The 20,243-nt window shown below is 35.0% G+C and overlaps 1 protein-coding gene across 8 annotated transcripts in view; it reads left to right on the plus strand.

Moving 5' to 3' along the window:
* Positions 1-20,243, plus strand: part of LIN28B (lin-28 homolog B) — a 152,100-nt gene that overhangs the window by 18,456 nt on the left and 113,401 nt on the right. For 2 of the 8 annotated variants that reach the window (XM_055260207.2, XM_063620009.1), the window contains exons 2-3: positions 57-101; positions 1,817-1,925. The exons of the other annotated variants lie outside the window; for them this stretch is intronic. In XM_055260207.2, the coding sequence (XP_055116182.1) occupies positions 57-101; positions 1,817-1,925 (154 nt within the window). The remainder of the gene's footprint in view (positions 1-56; positions 102-1,816; positions 1,926-20,243) is intronic. 8 annotated transcript variants of the gene reach the window in all.

Here is a 20,243-nt window from a genome sequence, read left to right on the forward strand (position 1 = left end):
AATGAATTAATACTTCTTCTGCCTTTACTCCTCTCTACTGCTTAATCCCTTTATAGTAAAAAAGATACTTTTATGGAAGCCGATTGTTTCCTCAAAAAAAGGTAAATATAAATTTTCTGTAGCGAATTCATAGTTAGAAATAAAGAGGTTTATGACTAAAGAGGTTTATTTTGGCATGATATCTAAGTTAAAAAGAATTGAATGAAAGGCTGTTAACACTACAGATTGACTGACAGATACATGCGTGAAATACTTGGTATATTTGCTTGAAAAGTATGTATTTGATACTGTGTTGCATGTTCCTAGTAATATTTATACCCCCTTCCCTAAGGAATATCATCTTCAAATTAAATATATAAACAATAGAAACATATGAAACCATTCTGTTTTGATCTGTTGTTCTGTGGTGCTTGGTAGCTTCCTGACCTTGCTGTGTGGTGTGTGTTTTCCTTTCCTGAAGGCCTGGCCATCATTATTGGCTGTTTATATGTGGAAGGATCAGCATAATCTGTGAATTGAAACAGGGTTTAAATACACAAATACGAGTCCACATACAGACTACTGGATTTTATGCTTCCTATTTTATAGTGCAAAATGAAGCTATATTTTCTGTTTTTTCCCCTCTAAGACTGGATGACAAAAATAATTGACAAACCTATTTTCTCTCAGGCTCTTTCTTCCCCCTTTGAACCTTCTTTAGGTTGTTAAATTGTTTTTTATGATCTCATAAATTTGTTTTATAGATGAATGAAAAAAATAGCCGTTTTCTTCTTTGTCTGGTCACACCTTTTTATAATTTGATTTTCTATGTTTACCTTCTAAAATATTCATCAAATGTTAAGATATTTAATTAACCAATGTTAATGTTTAGAACCACAAGACATTTGTGTTTACACTATTTAATGATTATATATTGATAAACATTCCTGTATTCACTGAATTAAAACATATAGCTGCTACAGCTTTTTAAATATATAGCTGTTTCTATACTATAAACATTGATTTTTAAATAGTTGATTTAATCTTCAGTTACATACAGTAGTATATACATACAGTTCATGTATATATTAAAAGGACAGTATTAAATGATGCCTAGTTAAGAGGTTTCTTATATTGCAATATACATAAATTGTATATAAATCGTATGAATAATTGTTTTGAAGAAGGCAGGAATCCTACTGATGTTAGCCAAGCAACTACAAGTAACAGTTAGATGGTTGTAAATGATATAGATATTATGTGTGCATCACTTATGAAATAAGGTTGCAATTCAAGACTATTTCATAGAATTTTAAAAAACATTTTTATTATTATTTTAGAGGCCTTTTTAGTTTTATAAGCATTTTTGAAAACATACGAGGTTTTATGTCTATGTACTGTTTTGTTGTGAAAGGATATGTATCATAGATGATTAGGAATTTTAAATGTTCAACTGGACCTATATCTACTCAAAATTTTTAAAATATATGACATAGTTTTTTTGGAGTATTTGGAAGCACGTGTCATTGGATTTTTTTTTTTTAAAGTATTCTGAAACATTTTTAATAATGTATATTTGGAGAAATAAAAAACAGATTATTTGTGTCCTTAATAAATACATAAAAATTTATGCTGAGGCACCTAGGATACTTTTTCTCTTAAAAATATTGATTGCAAGTAACTGCATATCAAAACATATTCAGTTGCTTCAAAATAAAGAGAATATATATATATGTGTATTTTAAAATTGAGCTGTGTATTTGTGGTTATGTATATTTATAGTTACATAATTCTACTTAAAATTTATTGGCAGTAATACCGTCAAACTTTCTTGTAGTTCCTGTGATGTCACCAAATCCTCAAAAAGAAACACATGCCTAGGTGCTGTACTTTGTCTCTCTTTAGACATGTTGATAAATGCTGTGAGATTCTGCTGTTTGAGGATGGTATGTAACCATTGATGGTTTAAAATGACAGTCTTCATTTGATTTTCTAATGTTAACTTGTAATTTAAATAATCCTATTTTTATGATGTGAAAATATATATTCTGACCCATATTAATTGTGAAACATTTAGTTCAATAATGAATATTTTATTTTTAAAAAATTAACAAAATATATAACTATTATATTTGTGAATTTTGTCATATCTCACTGTTAAAGTTTTTAAAAAATATTCAATAAAATAGGAAATTTTTGATGATTTTATTTTTAAATATAAATTTTTAAGAATTTCTTAAGCATCTAATGCAAACACAGATTTATTTCAAATGAAGTAAGGATATACGTGGTTAATACAAATTTGTTACGTCTAAATTCTTTTTTTTTTTTTTCGAGGTGGAGTCTCGCACTGTCACCCAGGCTGGAGTGCAGTGGTGAGATCTTGGCTCAGTGCAACCTCCGCCTCGTGAGTTCAAGCGATTCTGCTGCCTCAGCCTCTCGAGTAGCTGGGATTACAGGTGCCCGCCACCATGCCTGGCTAATTTTTTGTATTTTTAGTAGAGATGGGGTTTCACTATGTTGGCCAGGCTGGTCTCGAACTCCTGACCTCGTGATCTGCCTGCCTCCACCTCCTAAAGTGCTGGGATTACAGGCTTGAGCCACCGCACCTGTCTGTAAGTGCTGGGATTACAGGCTTGAGCCACCGCACCTGTCTGTAAGTCTAGATTCTTACTAAGGTGATTTCATAAATCAGAATATGATTATTTTGTAAGTGCAAGTAATTAATACTCCTACCAGTTTCTTACGTTTTTTAAAATCACAGTTAGATTGTAGGATAACATTTACATTACCTGGAAAATGTTACTGGCAGTTTTTTGAAATGTTAAAAGTTTTTAATACGACTTAAATATTTGATGGTACTTTAGAGGAATAGAATGGTAATTAAATATTAGATCTCTTTTGGAGAAGGGCAACATTAACCTAATAACTACCTGTTGATGTTTGTTATATAGGTTTTTCTATAGATTTTGATATTTATTTCCAAAGTCATTATCTTACCTAATAAGACAAAATGATCATTTGAATTTGATTTTGTTCTGGGGAGGTGTAGAATACATTCTCCTTATTGCTCTCTCCTCAGCTTATGTGCCTAATAATACTTCACATATTGGGTGTATATATACTTGGAACGCCTTGCCATCAAATATGATACAATTGTTTACATAAATGTATTTCATTTATTTCATCATGTATGCACAATGTATGTATCTCTTTTTTTCTCAAAGAGAAAGAGTAATTTCAAAATGACTGCAATTTAGCTACCATTACTCAGTAGGCCTAAATATTTATTAATAATTTACCTTTATTCATCTTCATTTACCTTACAAGTATTGGTGTTTTCTTCTTATGGTCTTTATTTATGAATTAGATTTTGATCTTTATGGATAATTCAAATGCCCACATTAGAAAGGATTTATATATTTTATGTTCTTTTGCTTCAAAAATATCTCAAGGAGTAATGGAAATAGAAAAAATAAGAATCATTATTGTTACTGAGTTAAAGCATTAACAGTATGAGATACGAAAACATTTAGAGATGACTAATACTTAAATATATGAAAAATTTCTTACACATAGTTCAATCAATTGATCTAATATAGAGTTCTTATATATTTAATTAATTATACAATATAGGAAAACAAATTTATTTCAGTATGTTCATTTTTAAGGGCTTTTCATAATATTTCATTGCTAATTAATTAGCCATGTTTAGTTTTGTTGTAGTTAAGCATAAAATCATTTTTCACAGGAAGAATATGTGTGATTATTATTATTCTCTGGGCTGCTTAAAATGCCAATTAAAAAAAATTAGACATCTTAGAAACTTGAAAATGTGATCCTAAACAGTTACAGCTCATTTGTATAGTGAGTTATGTATTTTAATATTTTTAAAATGGTTTATAACCTAACAGATTTTTAAGATGATTTGCCCAGTTGACCAATTTCAGAGAATCTCAAGCTAAGTGCTTTAAGGCCGTTTAATCATAACATCACATTTAAAGGCATTTTATTTTTTATTTTTTCTTTTTTTCTTGAGACAGTGTCTGGCTCTGTGGCCCAGGTTGGAGTGCAGTGGCGTGATCTCTGCTCATTGCAAGCTCTGCCTTCCGGGTTCACGCCATTCTCCTGCTTTAGCCTCCTGAGTAGCTGGGACTACAGGCACCCACCACCACGCCCGGCTAATTTTTTTGTATTTTTAGTAGAGACGGGGTTTCACCGTGTTAGCCAGGATGCTCTCGATCTCCTGACCTCGTGACCCGCCCACCTCGGCCTCCCAAAGTGCTGGGATTACAGGCGTGAGCCACCGCTCCTGGCCAGGCATTTATTATACAACAAAATTTAATAAGATTTCTTAATGTAGCCCTAAAGATACTTTTGATTTTCAAGTGGTGGTGCATTTCTCAGACTCTTTTTCATGTATTTAAGTCCTACAAAGACATTCTGATTCAATTTAAATGTGAAATGTGAATTGCGTACATATTGAATATGTAGGCCTTTCTCCTATTTTAAAGATCATTGGTGTACTTCTTAAATATTTTTCTCCTGCCTTTTTAAAGAGCGGTTTTAGGTTCACAGCAAAATTAAGAGGAAAATACATAGATTTTTCCATGTACCGTTGCCCCTTCAAATGCATAGCATCCTCCATTATCAACATCCCCTACCAAGAGTGGCACATTTGTTTCAGTTAATGAATGTACATTGACACATCATAATTACACAGAGTCCATAGTTTACATTAGTGTTAGCCTTTGGTGTTGCATGTTCTCGCTAATTTTTGATTCCTCTTTTATTTTAAAAGACTATTCACAACAAATGAATGCAGTAAATCAAAGAATTATTTTTTAAATAAAAATATGAGTGTCAAACTACTTACAAGTATTCAGTGTAACCTTTTAAAGCATGTCTTTAACTTATCTTAGAGTTCTTAGGTTTCATGAGAAATTAAAAGCTTATTTGTTACCTGTGTTCAACTTGGTAGATTAAAAATTGAGTCCTTCACTGTAATTTTTGTTACTTTCAGGCAGCAACAAAACATTATTTGGATTTGGTTTAATTCTTCCTATTCAGAGATAGTTAGAAATATTACAGATAGTTATGTCTGTTTTAACGGAGCAGCTCTTTTGGTTTGTGATTAACTTAAAAGTTCCTACTTAAAAATAAGATGCACTGTATTGTTTTTGTTTTTTTGAGACTAAGTTGCCCAGGCTAACCTAGAACTCCTAGCTAGTCTCAAGAGATACTACCTCCTCAGCCTCCCTAATAGCTGTGACTACAGGCATGCACCACCATGTCCAGCTTGATGTACTGTATTTTTCCTTCTGCACCGAGAATAACCTAAACAAAGTGAAGATACTTCTGATCAATTAAACTGGAAAGTTATCTTAAATGTTATATTCTGTAGACTTGATTTGGAATGAAATATGGGATATTTTATCATTATCAAAGACTATCAGTTCTTTATACCTTGAGATATTTCCCTGAGTTTTGAGTAACAGGAAGTTCAACTTATTTAATATATAGTTACAATAGATGGCATTGTACCATATACAGTGCATAAGAAACTTAACTGATTTATATTCCTCCCTAAAATAATTTGATTATAGCATCTTCTAATATCATAAAAGTTGATAACAGTAATGTGTTTAAGAAAGTACATTGCAAGTCAGTGGGGTACATTTAAAAATGATCTTTTAATGAGTAGTTTATCAAACAAGTAATGAACATACCATGTTGCATTTTGATACATCAGGATACATCTAATCATTTATCTCAAATTGGAGGACAGTCTGATTATTGCTTCTTCCTTTCCAATATCTAAATATTTGAGAATTTGGAAATATTTTCTAAATAAGATTTACAAATAATTGACAGATTTAGTCTTATAATTTTTTCTATAATTTTCTATTAGCTGGAGTAATAATACCCAAGTTTTCAAGTGGTTTTGAAGAGTAGAGGTAATGTTATATAAACTGCCTAGTAAGTGTCTGTTGGGAAAATAAACTAATGTAAACTGGTGTTTGCCAAAAGAATCATGGTTAAGTTATTTTCAGTGGCGTATACTCATGATGGATAATTAAGCTAGTCTTTTATGTGCTTGCTTTAAAATTGGGCAAAATTTGTTGTATATTAGTAGTTTAATTTCCATTACAGTTGACACTAAGGCTTTTTATTACAGTTTTGTGGTATAGAATATTGTTTTTGTTATTTAAAATAATTCTTTTGGCTGAGCTTAGTGGCTCATGCCTGTAATCCCGGCACTTTGGGAGGCTGAGGCTGGCAGATTGAGCCCAGGAGTTTTAGAGCAGCCTGGGTAACATGGCAAAACTCCGTTCCTACCTAAAAAATTAGCTAGGCCTGATGGCATGCACCTGTGGTCCCAAGTATCAGGGAGGCTGAGGTAAAAGGATCACTTATTGAGCCCAGGAGACAGAGGCCACAATGAGCCGAGATCACTCCATTGCACTCCAGCCTGGATGACAGAGCAAGATGGTCTCTAAAATTATTTTTTAATTTTTGAGATGGGGTCTCACTCTGTTGCCTAGGCTAGAGTGCGGTGGCAGGATCATAGCTCACTGAAGCCTTGACTTCCTGGGCTCAAGTGATCCTCCTGCCTTGGCCTCCCAAAGTCCTGGGATTACAGGCATGAGCAACAGTGCCAGGCCTAGAATATTGTTTAAAATATCAGGGTATAAACTGCAGCTTGGAAATACTTTTGTTATGCAGATATTTTGGTTTTAATAATTGTTATAACATAAGATTTTACCTGTGTAAGATTTTACCTGTGTACATATACATCTTGTGTATTCATTATAAGCTAAAGAAAAAGTACTGTTTTAAATAGGCCTGCCGTGATAATTTAATACCATTTTTTGATTAATAATTATTTAATCTTTGTAAGATAGTACAGAATGATAAAGATTCTGGTCAAATCAGTATTCAAATCCCAGTTTATTAGATACCTGTGAGGGAAGTAAGTTACCTTGTCAGTGTCTCAATGGCCTATAAATTGGAGGACAAAAATAGTACCCACTTTGTATAGGACTGTTAGGAGGATTACATGTTATTACATATGTAAAGCACCCAACACAAACTTGGCGGCAGATAGTAGGGACTCAATGTGTGTTGTACATAATTATTATTATAAAGGAGAAGTAGTGTGGTATTGTGAGAAAAAAAACCATGGGAATGAGTGTTTGGCTTCGGCTCTGCCACTTGGTTGGTGTATAACTTTTGGCTGGTCACTTCCAGGGAGCTTCAGTGTTCTCATGGGTAAAATGTGATAAATAATGTTTTTCATCTTTATTTTAGAGGGTTATGGTAAGGGTCAATTGAAATAATACACATGAAAATAATATAAAAACTGTAACAATCTCAGGTTTTAGTTTTAATCTTTTTTCAATAGCTATGTTTTTATTAATCATTTTAATTATAAGAGTTTTTCTGGTTTTTGTTTGGAGACAGAGTCTTGCTCTTGATCAGGCTGGAGTACAGTGGTGGGATCATGGCCCACTGCAACCTCAAACTCCTGACTCAAGCAATTATCCCACCTGAGCCTTCTGAGATGCTGGGGTTCTAGGTGTGCATCACCATGCCTGGCTGGAGTGCAGTGGCGCGGTATCAGCTCACTGCAAGCTCCGCCTCCCGGGTTCACACCAGTCTCCTGCCTCAGCCTCCAGAGTAGCTGGGACTACTGATGCCCGCCACCACGCCCGGCTAATTTTTTGTATTTTTAGTAGAGACGGGGTTTCACCGAGTTAGCCAGGATGGTCTCGATCTCCTGACCTTGTGATCTGCCCTCCTCGGTCTCCCAAAGTGCTGGGATTACAGGCGTGAGCCACCACGCCCAGCCTCTGGCTGACTTTTTTTATTATATTTGTAGAGACGGGGTCTCCCTATGTTGCCTAGGCTGGTCTCGAATTCCTGGGCTCAAGGGATCCTCCCACCTCAGCCTGCCAAAGTTACAGAGATTTACAGGCGTGAGTCACCACACCTGGCCTCACTTTGGTTTTCTTTAGTTTTTTTTCTGCCTGGAAATTAACCTTTATCCTAGTAGTTTCTGTGCTTGTTAATGAGATTAATTCATATGCATTTTACTAATCTTCAATATAATATTAATTTCATTTATCATTATGGTATTTTCTCATGTGCTGTAAACTCACTACTTACTTAAAGGGCATAGTTAGGCTTATTGATGTTCATATGTCTTGTCAGAAATTTATTGCATTGGCCGGGCATGGTGGCTCATGCCTGTAATCCCAGCACTTTGGGAGGCTGAGGGGGGTGGATCACTTGAGGTCAGGAATTCGAGACCAGCCTGGCCAACATGGTAAAACCCTGTCTCTCCTAAAAATACAAAAAATTAGACAGGCCTGGTGGCACATGCTTGTAATCCTAGCTATTTGGAAGGCTGAGGCAGGAGAATCGCTTGAACCCAGGAGTTGGAGGTTGCAGTGAACCGAGATCACGCCATTGCACTCCAGGTGACAAGAGTGAAACTCCCTCTCAAAAAAAAAAAAAAAAAGAAATTTATTGAATTTCTATCCCGACTCAGTAGTTTTTGTATAAACATTTTTAAAATTTTTATTTAATTAATTATTATTATTATTATTTAGAAACAGGGTCTTCCTTAGTCACCCAGGCTGTCGTGCAGTGGTGGGGTTATAGCTCACTGCAACTTAGAACTCCTGGCTCAAGCAATTATCCAACCTGAGCCTCTGAGTAGCTGGGACTACAGGCGTTCACCACCATGCCCGGCTGATATTTTTTATTATATTTGTAGAGATGTGGTCTCCCTGTTTCCCAGCCTGGTCTCGAGCTTCTGGGCTCACGGGATCCTCCCACCTCAGCCTCCAGAGTAGCTGGGACTACAGGTGTGCACCACCATGCCTGGCACATGCCACTGTGCCTGGCTAATTTTTAAAATTTTTTGTAGAGACAGAATCTTGCCTTGTTGACCAGGCTGGTTTAGAACTCCTGGCTTCACGTAATCCTCCTGCCTCTGCCTCCTTAAGTGCTGGGATTACAGATGTGAGCCACTTTGCTCAGCTTATAAAAACATTTTTAGAAATGTAAATCAACAAGATGGCTTAATGTCATAGAAAAGTATTAACTTTTAAAAAATGATTATAAAAATCGTGGTTCAGTAAAGTCAACTAATTTTTATTGATCATGTACTAAGTGAAACACTGTTGGTTTGGTATTTTCATTTTAGCAAACTTTAAAATAAGTTTTTTCCAGTTAATTCTCATTGTTTGCATATAAGGCATAAAAGCGAAGGATCATTTTTCCTGTGTTCTATTCACTTCCTTTTACGAAGTCTAATTATACAGCCTCTACCAATTTAATTTTGGGATAGCTAAGATAAAAAGCAAATATTAGTTTTAAAATTTTGAGCTAAATGCAATGATTTCCCAATAGTATTAAAATATGTTTTTCACATTTCATGTGGAGAAACTGTTTTTGCCAGTCCTTAGAATCATTAATTTATTGTGCTGTTAGTAATATACTTAATTTCTACCAGCTGCTTTAAATCTTTTGTCATAACAGCCCACTTTAAAAAATCAAAACCCACTTAAATTTATTACTTTTGTTAATCTTAAAGTTAGACTATTTTTAAATCTTGTAAGTTTAATTTGGTAATAACTCTTAAGATTGCTATTTTGTTTTATGGTGTTATAGGATATAAAGACTCCATATAAATTTCAGATTACTTTTACTTTGGCCAAGATTTGTTGGTGATCATTTTTTTCCTTAAGCTTTTGTAAGCAATTTCCTAGGCCATTAGAGATAGTGAATAGAATGTTCCCAGATCCTATAATGCTTAAATTATTTTAACTTAGCTTATTTTTTTTTCTTCCATTCAAATGAATTGTCTTTATCTTTAGTTCAGTCTGTAACAAAAGTCTGGCAACATAGGTTATAGCTATTGCTTTAAATATTTAATAGATCATTAATATATTGTAAAGCTTGGAATGAATTATATCAACTTTTCTTCCTGTGTGATTTTAATAATACATGATTTTGCTTATGATATATAAGCACTGATACTTCCAAATTAGTAACACTTTTCAACAGCTCCTTTAAATAGATGAAATATTAGAGACATATACGTAACACAGCTCAGTGTAAGCCATACTTTTTTTTTTTAAAGTGCATCTTTTTCCATTTTCACAAGAAAGAAAGCTTCTCTTTTCAGGGGTTGATTAAACTGTGCATTAAAAATTTAGTCACAGTATTGGCCTCATTTTTTAGCTCTCTAATTAAAAATTTTCGTTGAATACTCAATATAAGGACACTTGGATTTGCTTGTTTGCCCCTTTCACTGTTTCCTCCCCCATGCCATTGAAGAATTTTGAATGGTGAGGAATTTGTGCCCTTTGGCTCAGGTTGCAGGCCCACTTGATCAAGCCACAGAAGCCAGGGTCAGAACTATTCATTGCTTATCTTTTCCTTGGGCCACTTGTAAAGCCTGCTTTCTGCTCTGGGAAACAAAACAAAACAACAACAACAACAACAACAAAAAGCCCCACAAACAACTCTTTATACTGGACATGTATAAACAACTCTTTATATTGGACTTTATATGCAGTATAAAAATGGGCATAATAGTTGATTCTTTATTGGGACTCTCCATGGGTTAATTTCGTTATCTTTAGAAGTTTTTCATTGCATTGCAGCTTATTTGATGTATATACTTTAAATACATGTTATTTTATATGGTATGGTATCCTGTTGGTAGTGAAAGTGTGGTCATATGATGTTTTTCTCTTAGGTTGAGATTTACCACTTTTGAAATCATGACTTTTAAGTAAATTGAATTAATTTGAATGAGAGCTGTAAAAAGCCCTAAAGTATTTTATTTTGATGTACTTAATTTCTAGTATTTATGCAGACATTTAAAGCTTCCCTGAATTAATAACAGCACAAGTTTATGAGCTGTTCCAATAATGGTGCAAAGACTACATCTAGACCCAGGTTTAAACAAACACAAAACACTTTGTTCTTATCGTAGTATCCTTTAAAAGTATACAGCTCTGGTTCAGGACCTCAGGACCACCCATCACCCTGGACATTGGATACTCCTATTTATTCAAGAGGCTTGTGAAGTATCTGTGTGCCAGTGGGGGATGGTGTGTGTATCTGTATAAGGAATCACAGTTAGGTGATTTTACCCCAATAAAAGCTTCAATATTGTTTATAAACTGAATTTTGTCCCTGAAGAATTTTCTAGTTGTAAAACCTAAGTTACATTAAATGCTTGTTATTTTATTTAAGTTCTGGCTGCAGTCTTCGCATTTTTGATGTTTTCAGAAGGCTAAAATGGGCCCCTATTAAGATTAATCTTAATTCGGTATAGTTTTTTGGCTTTCAGGCCCCACCCATTAGCTTTGGATAGCTAATACCAAGCTTTTGTTTCTTCCTGTAGAAAGGAAAGAAAACTTTCTCTTTCGTTGCTTAAGTCATGTGACTTCCCTTTTAGTTAGTCACAGATAGGATTGCAGTGAATCTCAGAATGAAGCATAAAACTTTGAGAAAATATTTATTGATATGTGTCTTGTTTAATTTCATATGATTTACCTTACTTTACATCCATGCTGTTGTTTTTTAGGAAGCTGAAAAAAATTACTACTAAACAGATTTTAAAAATAATACAGACCTTTTAATCTACCGTAGTAGTTTCTTAGTTACTTATTTTTCAATCAGTTATCTTTTAGCATCATTTGAGGTTTCTAAACTGTAGCTTGTTTCTCAGAACTCATAGTGTAGAGAAAGTAGGGGTAGTGGTTGGGAGACATTAGCAAGAAATAATTGCTGGCAGAATAAAAGAAAGAAATACGTTATAGGACTACATGTAAAATACAAGAGGGAATTAATTACATTTATTTCTTCTTGCTCTTCTGACCCACCTCTTAACAGTAAGCATAGGGTAGCTAGCTGTTTGGAAGAAAATCCTATCCACCTTCTATGATATTTATATACTTTTTTTATAAAGTTAAATGAGGATAAGTGTTTGATGCTTATTCCTAATTTGGTGACTTAGTCATGATGTTCTAGTTTATTGTGAACCATTAAATATTTAATATTTAAAGTTATTTTAATTTGTTCTTAAGCTACTTGTATTCAAATGTTTAAGTTCTATTTTAGTGAACAGTATAACTGTCTCCAAATAATAACTAAAATATTTGAAACAATAGTTTCAAAAATAGTACCCTCTCTGCCGTTGATTTTTAAAATATGTCATTTATTGGCATATATTTTCATGCAAATAAGTACTTTTAAAAGACTTCTAAGAATACTGTATAGACCACCCTTGACATAAGTAATTACATTTTAAAATCTAATAGCCATTTTTGTTTAAAATATTTTATTTCAATGAGTATTTGTTGTTTACGTAAAAAATTCTTCCTTAAATTTTCATAGTCTTGTAGGTCTTAAAAGACAATGATATTTGGTCATATGATCTTCCTGTCAGTCCAAGATAACTTTTAAGTTAACCAGATTTATAAATACAATCTTTTGGTCTGCTTTTAGGATGAATAATGAGAGAAACAAAGTCATCTTTTAATTTTTAGTAGTGTTTTGTGGTAAGTTTATTTTACCTTTAAAAGTTAAATACAAGATTTGTTGAGCTACATAGAAAGGCTACTTAAGTTTCTGTTGATAACAGTGGGTTATCAACCTTTCAAGAACTAGGATCAGGTATGAAGTCTCTAATTAATGTATTGGCCCATGCTTTCATTGACATTAAAATTTACAGCAATTGATTTATTTTTTTATGTCCTCTGCAATTGAATGTTTCAACTGCTGTTTACTTAATTAAATTTAAATTTTTATTGATATTTTAATTAATGCTTAAGTTGTCACTTAAATTTTGCTTTTTGGAAAGGTTTGGGATAGTAAATCTTTCAAATCCATGATCCTCCCTCATTTGTCATTTTGATTAGCAAGGAATACAGAAAACACTAACAACTATTATTAAGCATTTAAATCTAGTACTAACATTTATTGTTGAAATTATTTGTATCCTAGTATTACTTTTATTTATTTATTTATTTATTTGAGATAGGGTCTCACTCTGTCTCCCAGGCTGTAGTGCAGTGGCACAATCTCAGCTCACTGCAGCCTCCACCTCCTGGGTTCAAGTGATTCTCATGCCTCAGCCTCCTGAGTATCTGGGACTACAGGTGCGCACCACCACACGTGGCTAATTTTTGTATTTTTTAGTAGAGACGGGGTTTCACCATGTTGGCCAGGCTGGTCTTGAACGCCTGACCTCAGGTAATCCACCTACCTTGGCCCCCCAAAGTGCCGGGATTACAGGTGTAAGCCACCGTGCCCGGCCTACTGTGAGTTTTAAAATAAAAAGATAAACAAAAGCCTGTTTTTAAAGAAGTGCTACCTTAGATTTTTTGTGTGACACAGGCTTTAAAAAGAAATACATAACAAAATTTGGTATTAATTCATAACAACATTTGGAAGTGAAAGGTGAAAAGTTGAGGGTTTTCCGCTTTATACCTGTTTTCTTCCTTCAGAATTTTTCTTTAGCTTCTGTGGAGAAAAGTAGTTTTTAAAATGAATATATTCGGGTTTTAAGCATTTTCATGTTTTGTCAAAAATACAAGGTTAGTTTGCTGGGGGGGTAACACCATTAGATGTGTTGCTACTTGTTTTCATTGTGAGTATAAGTTTAATGAATTATTTGATTTCTGGATTTTCTTTCCCCTAAAATAAAATTAATACTAAATAAATAAATTTTCAAATAGTTGAAATATGTGAACAACCAGATAGATGCAGATACCTGTTTCAGTACATATTTTTTAGAGTTCAGTATTTATTTTTTAAGGATATGATATTTAAAAATCTTAACAAATGAGGCCTGGTATGGTGGCTCATGCCTGTAATCCCAGCACTTTAGGAGGCCGAGGTGGGCGGATCACCTGAGGTCAGGAGTTCGAGACCTGCCTGGCCAACATGGCAAAACCTTGTCTCTACTAAAAATACAAAAATTAGCCAGGTGTGGTGGCAGGCGCCTGTAATCCCAGCTATTCGTGAGGCTGAGGTGTGAGAATCGCTTGAACCCGGGAGTGAGAGGTTGCAGTGAGCCGAGATTGTGCCACTGCACTCCAGCCTGGGGGATAGAATGAGACTCTGTCTCAAAAAAAAAAAAAGTCTTACCAAATGATGTTTGGGAAATTGTCTTGTTAGATGGTGACCACTTTTCCATCCTCTCTGTCTTTAGTTTTAAAAATGTCTGATCACTGTTAAGCCATTAATATTCCTAATAGTAATTCAGAATTTCCTTTGATATTTAGTGTTGAATATACATTCCAAAATCTCTTAAAACATGGATAATGTTTTCAGAGTGAGAATTTAATAGAATAGAATTCATTATTTTGATTTATATTGTTCAATTTTCAGTGTAAATTGAAAAGCGAAATTACCCAAATTATTGGTGCTTTATGCTGTTCCCAAATTATTCCCTGCCCTATCATTATAATTTGATCTGCCACCAGGAATTATTACAGCCCTAAGTCGTCCTTTCTTTAGTCTCCTTCTCCTCTCTTTTTTCCTCCTCCCCCCACTCCCCTTTGGGAAGGAAGCCTGAGGCCCTGGCTTTAGAGATACCAGGAAAAAGCAATCACTCAGCAGAAAGTGTCTGTCTTTAGCAGAAGTGTCATTCCTTGACGAAGAGTGTAGTTGAGAAGAAGTTAATAACAGATAATAGAGTTTTAGAATTTATTCTAATTACTTTAGAATTTATTTTTGATACAGCTGGCTATTGCTGTCATGAAAAAAAGATGTCTGTTCTGTCTCTTTAGGTATTAGCAAAGTCAAATCCAGTTCTTCACTACATTTCTGTCTTTACTTAGGTTTGGTTAATTCTTTTATACCTTTTCTAAAGGCTAATGATTTTTCCAACATTGAAGAAGAAAGAGTTCTTAACAAGAGCATTGGATGGTTAAGTAGTTTTAACATTTTTACACACTTATTGATATTACCTGAATTTCCAAAGAAAGTACATATGAAATGTTTTACTGTATATTATTTGTCATCTAAAGAGAGTGTTTGTGTTTCTAGCATATTTTTACCTAGAAGAAGGCTTTTAAAACCACAGACTGACTCATAAAATAGGCTAATAATGAAAATAAATTGATACCAATAGATGTAGAAATGTTTTAATTGTTTACTTCCTTAGAGAGACTGAAGTTGGTTGTTTTCCAAGATGAGTAAAAAAACGCAGATTCAGGCTGGGTGCAGTGGCTCACACCCATAATCCTAACACTTTGGGAGGTCGAGGTGGGCAGATCATGAAGTCAGGAGTTCAAGACAAGCCTGGCCAATATGGTAAAACCCCGTCTCTGCCAAAAATACAAAAATTAGCCGGGTGTGGTGGCATGTGCCTGTAGTCCCCACTACTTGGGAGGCTGAGGCAGAAGAATCGCTTGAACCCGGGAGGCGGAGGTTGCAGTGAGCCAATATTACGCCACTGCACTCCAGCTTGGGTGACAGAGCGAGACTCCATCTCAAAAAAATAAAAAAAAAAAAGAAAAGAAAAAGAAAAAAAGAAAATGCAGATTCAGTGGAATAAACACTATAAACCATAGTGTGAGCTCCCTGAAGGGCCCAAGTTTCTTTCATTGCGGTATAGGTATTTCTGTTGGCTTTTCTTCATCTTAAAGGGTAATCTCTTTACTTAGCTCCACATGAATTTAAGTCTCTTATACTTGTTGACTAGTTTGAAAAACTTACACAGTATGGTTATGAATCTCACAATTAGCTCACAATCTATATTTGAAAGATAATAAAAATAAATATTGCATAAAACTTATGTTTTATGGCAAGAATCAAGGATATTTTGAATTATTATTATTTTTTTTGAGATGGAGTCTCATTCTGTTACCCAGGCTGGAGTGCAGTGGCACGATCTCTGTTCACTGCAACCTCTGCCTCCCGGGTTCAAGTGGTTCTCCTGCCTCAGCCTCCCAAGTAGCTGGGATTACAGGCACCTGCCACCACACCCACCTAATTTTTGTATTTTTAGTAGACATGGGGTTTCACCATGTTGAGGCTGGTCTTGAACTCCTGACCTCAGGTGATCCGCCCACTTTGGCCTCCCAAAGTGCTGAGATTATAGGCGTGAGCCACCGTACCCAGCCCTGGATATTATGAAATTTTTGAATATTATTTGTTTAAAGGATAGATACAAACATAATAGCTAAGTAGATTTAAGGTAATATAAAAATTGATCATTCTATCGAAAGATAGAGTAATATCTTTGATTATTCTATAATAGACTAATATTTAGTAATATCTAAAAATACAGTTAGATTATAATCATTTGTTCCTCTCCATGTTAATTCCTCTGCAGATTTTATAGTTTTGTAGATTAACATTTATATTTTGTTTTAAATGCTTGCTAACACTAAATCCCCACTACTACCAATCCCTAGGCATAGACCCCAGTTTGCCACCATTTTTTCTTAACTGATTATCCGAAGCCACTGGTTTAACTTCTCTCTACCAAGCCTTCTGTTCTGCCACCTGAGAGAACTGTTAAACTATAGACAGTATTGTAGTAATTATGAAAATTTTGATATAGTGACAACACAGTGATTACAGTGTAACTTTTACAGAGTGCTTGCATGTGCCAAGTACTGTGCTTTTTTTTTTTTTTTGGACACAAGATCTTGTTTTGTCTCCCAGGCTGGAGTGCAGTGGTGTGGTGTGATCACGGCTCACTGCAGCCTCATCCTCCCCAGGCTCAGGTGAACCTCCCACCTCAACCTCTTGCATAGCTGGGACTACAGGTGTGTGCCACCATGCTCAGCTAATTCTTTTCTTCTTTTTTTTTCTTTTTTTTGTAGAGTTGGGGTTTCACCACGTCGTCCAGGCTGGTCTCAAACTCCTAAACTCAAGCAATCCGATTACCCCACCTTGGCCTCCCAAAGTGCTGAGATTACAGGCATGAGCCACTGTGCTTAGCCTAGTGTGCTATGTCCTGATGAAGAAAATGATCATAGAATGGCTAATTGCCTAATTTCACGCTGTTGAGCCAGCAGTATCACCCCAGAGTAGTGCTCTTAAATCTCTGGGTTCTAGCCACATGTAGCTGTTTTAATTTTATATTAATTACTTTGTGCTAGGTGCTAAAGATTCAGGTATGAGCAAAAAGCAGAGAGGGTTTCTGACCTCGTGGAGCTTAAAGACCAGTTAAGGGATCAGACACTTTCATCACACAAATGAAAGTAAAATTAGTGTGATGAAGACAAGGTATGTGGTGCTTTGCGTGTATAATGGTAAGGGGCCTGACCTAGTCTCAGAGTGAGAAAGGCTTCTTTGGGGCAGTAGATTTGTGATGAGGAATGAAGAAGGAGTAGACAAATAAGGAAAAGAGCATTCTAACAGAAAAAGGAGTTGTGTGCAGAGGCTTTGTGGCAGGAAGGACAATGGAACTTTATTGAACATTAGCTTTACAAAGTGTTAAGATGACAAAGATCAGTAATATCCAGTCTCTGTCTTTAAGTGCTTATAGTCATGTGTATGCATGTACCAACAGTTCCCACAGAGTGTTAAGTGCCAAGATAACAGCGTTGTGGTAGCAATTGCGAATGCTTTTAGTTGCAGGGAAGGCTTTTACAAAGGAAGAGTCCATTTGAGATGGGCCTTGGAAATACCTAGGAAATTGTCAGCCTGAGAAGGCATTTCATATTGTAAATGAGCAAAGATGTGAAGAGGTTAAAGAGCCTCTTGGAAAGGCCAATGTCTGGTTAGAGCATGGGGACTTGATGGGTGAAGGCAAAAGGGAAGGAGGTGGAAGATGAAGCCCGAGCCAAGGTTGGGACCAGCTTGTGGCGGGCAGGCTTATACTTTTTGTTAGCCCTTACCCTGAACATTGCTATTGGTGAATTTATTTAAAGTATTCACTCTCCCAAAAGTTTCATTGCCTATTTGTTTTCTGAATAAAATTTAGACATCTTAGCCGGATATTTAAGCTCTTCATGATCTGATTGAATCTACTTCTTATTTTTTATTTTTATTTCTTTGAGGCAGGGTCTTCCTCTTTCAGGTTGAAGTACAGTGACATGATCATAGCTCACTATGTATGATCTTGTACTCCGAGACTCAAGCGATCCTCTCACCTCAGCCTCCTGAGTGAATCTACTTTTAAAATCTTTCTTCTCATATTTCCTATTTAAATTGTTTGCTTTGTCAAATAGGACCTGCGATTTTGTAAACATACCCTTCACTTCTTTGCCACTTTTCCTTTGCACAAACAGTATTTTCTCCCAAATTCCTTCCTACATTCACTTTTGGAAATCATTGCCATCCTTCAGAACCTCGCCCCAAAGTCAGAACCTTCTTTCTCCAAGGGCTTTCTAGCCAGAATTGCTTACTTCCTTCTTATAAACTTCAAAACCCTTTATAAATAATGGATCACTTGTCATAGACTGTCTTCTATTATTATTTTGTTTCCTTTTTTCTCCTACTGAATTGTAAACTCTACGTGGAAATTGTTTTATTAAATTTGATATTCTAACAATACTTAGGTGTATGCCTTTCTTTTTTTTTTTTTTTTTTTTGTTGTTGTTGTTGTTGTTGAGACAGACGATCACTCTGTCAGCCAGGCTGGAGTGCAATGTTGTGATCTTGGCTCACTGCAACCTCCACCTCCCAGGTTCAAGTGATTCTCCTGCCTCAGCCTCCCGAGTGGCTGGGAGTACAGGTGTGCACCAACATGCCTGGCTAATTTTTGTATTTTTAGTAGAGATAGAGTTTCACTATGTTAGCCAGGCTGGTCTTGAACTCCTGACCTCATGATACCCCCACCTTGGCCTCCCAAAGTGCTGGGATTACAGGCGTGAGCCACTGCACCCAACCAGGTGTATGCCTTTCTTATAATTCCTACTGTAGAACATTTCTTGAACAATGAAAAAAGCATAATACATTAGGAATTTTTTTCCTGTCTTCCATTGGGTAAAAAGATAGGGCTTCTAGAACATAAACTGGATTCAGTGTCCAAGAGAATATATATTAACTCTTCTTGTTTAAGAAAACCAAGTGTTTAACCTATATTCCATCCACTTCTAATACCACTCTTACATATTCATTATGCATTGAGTTATATACGGTAAACTGTAGAAATCCAAGATAGTTTTGGGCTACTGCCTCCACCTTCTTTTTTTAAGTGGAAAAGATGGCGGTTTCCGTGTTCTATTTGTTACTATAGTTTACCGCTAAGTCTGAAGTATCTGCAGTTCACTGGAAGGGAAGGATCTATCTGTCTAATTCTCTTTTTAAGTCCAGAAAACATTGAACTGGATGTTTAATAAATATTTTGAAGTGGCAGTCTCATTGGGAAGATGAGATGGTATTAAATGTAACTAGTAGAGGCCTTGAAATGGGAGAGACCTGTGTTTGAATCCCAGCTCTAATGCTTATCAGCTGCTTGAATTTTGCCAAATTACCTTAACTCAGATTTCTTATTTATAGAAATCAGTAATACTAATTTTATAGGATTGTGAGGATTAGTGTTCATGTATTTTAAGTGTCTGGTCCAGTGTCTGAAAGGAGTATAAAGATATCCTGTCTTTTTTTTTTTTAATTAAAAAAATGTAGATGTGCTACAATTGCTATAATGCAGAGTGAATCTGATGTAAGGGGTGACAGAGCCAAATCTTAATCCCTGTAGCAGGTAAGTGGGACTAACCACACAAGGTGAAATTTAATGGAATAAAAGATAGAAATTGGCACCAAAGATTTTTGTAGTGAACACACTGTTGGTTGTATATCCAACATCCATTTCCTCCCTTCCTCCTTCTGATCAAAACCCCGGGTTATTTTATGCATGTATTTACCTCTATACCTATATGCCACTGGGAAAAGTGGCTCCACCCCCAATATAAGGGGCTTAGACTTTTTAGTCTAAGCATGGCATTCTTCTGGCAACTATTGTAAGTCTAGGAGAGTGAGACATAAGTTGTCCTATTCAGTCTGAAGGGAGCAGTTATTAGTTTTTAGTTACTGGTTTTTAGAGGGCCTAAACATTAGACATAAGAAACTACCAGTAAGTCATTTAAGATTTAAGTAACAATATGGACTAAATATGAAACATTTTAGCATTTTTATTTTTAGGGTGTTTTATATTGTGTTGTTCTGATTATAAATGTAGTACATGTGATTATAGGATATTTGTAGAAAAAGAATATAAACATGATTTTTATTTTTATTTTTTAATTTAATTTAATTTTTTTTTTTTTGAT

This window comes from Symphalangus syndactylus, chromosome 2 (genome assembly GCF_028878055.3).
Source record: "Symphalangus syndactylus isolate Jambi chromosome 2, NHGRI_mSymSyn1-v2.1_pri, whole genome shotgun sequence".
In the NCBI taxonomy this organism is placed as follows: Eukaryota; Metazoa; Chordata; class Mammalia; order Primates; family Hylobatidae; genus Symphalangus; species Symphalangus syndactylus.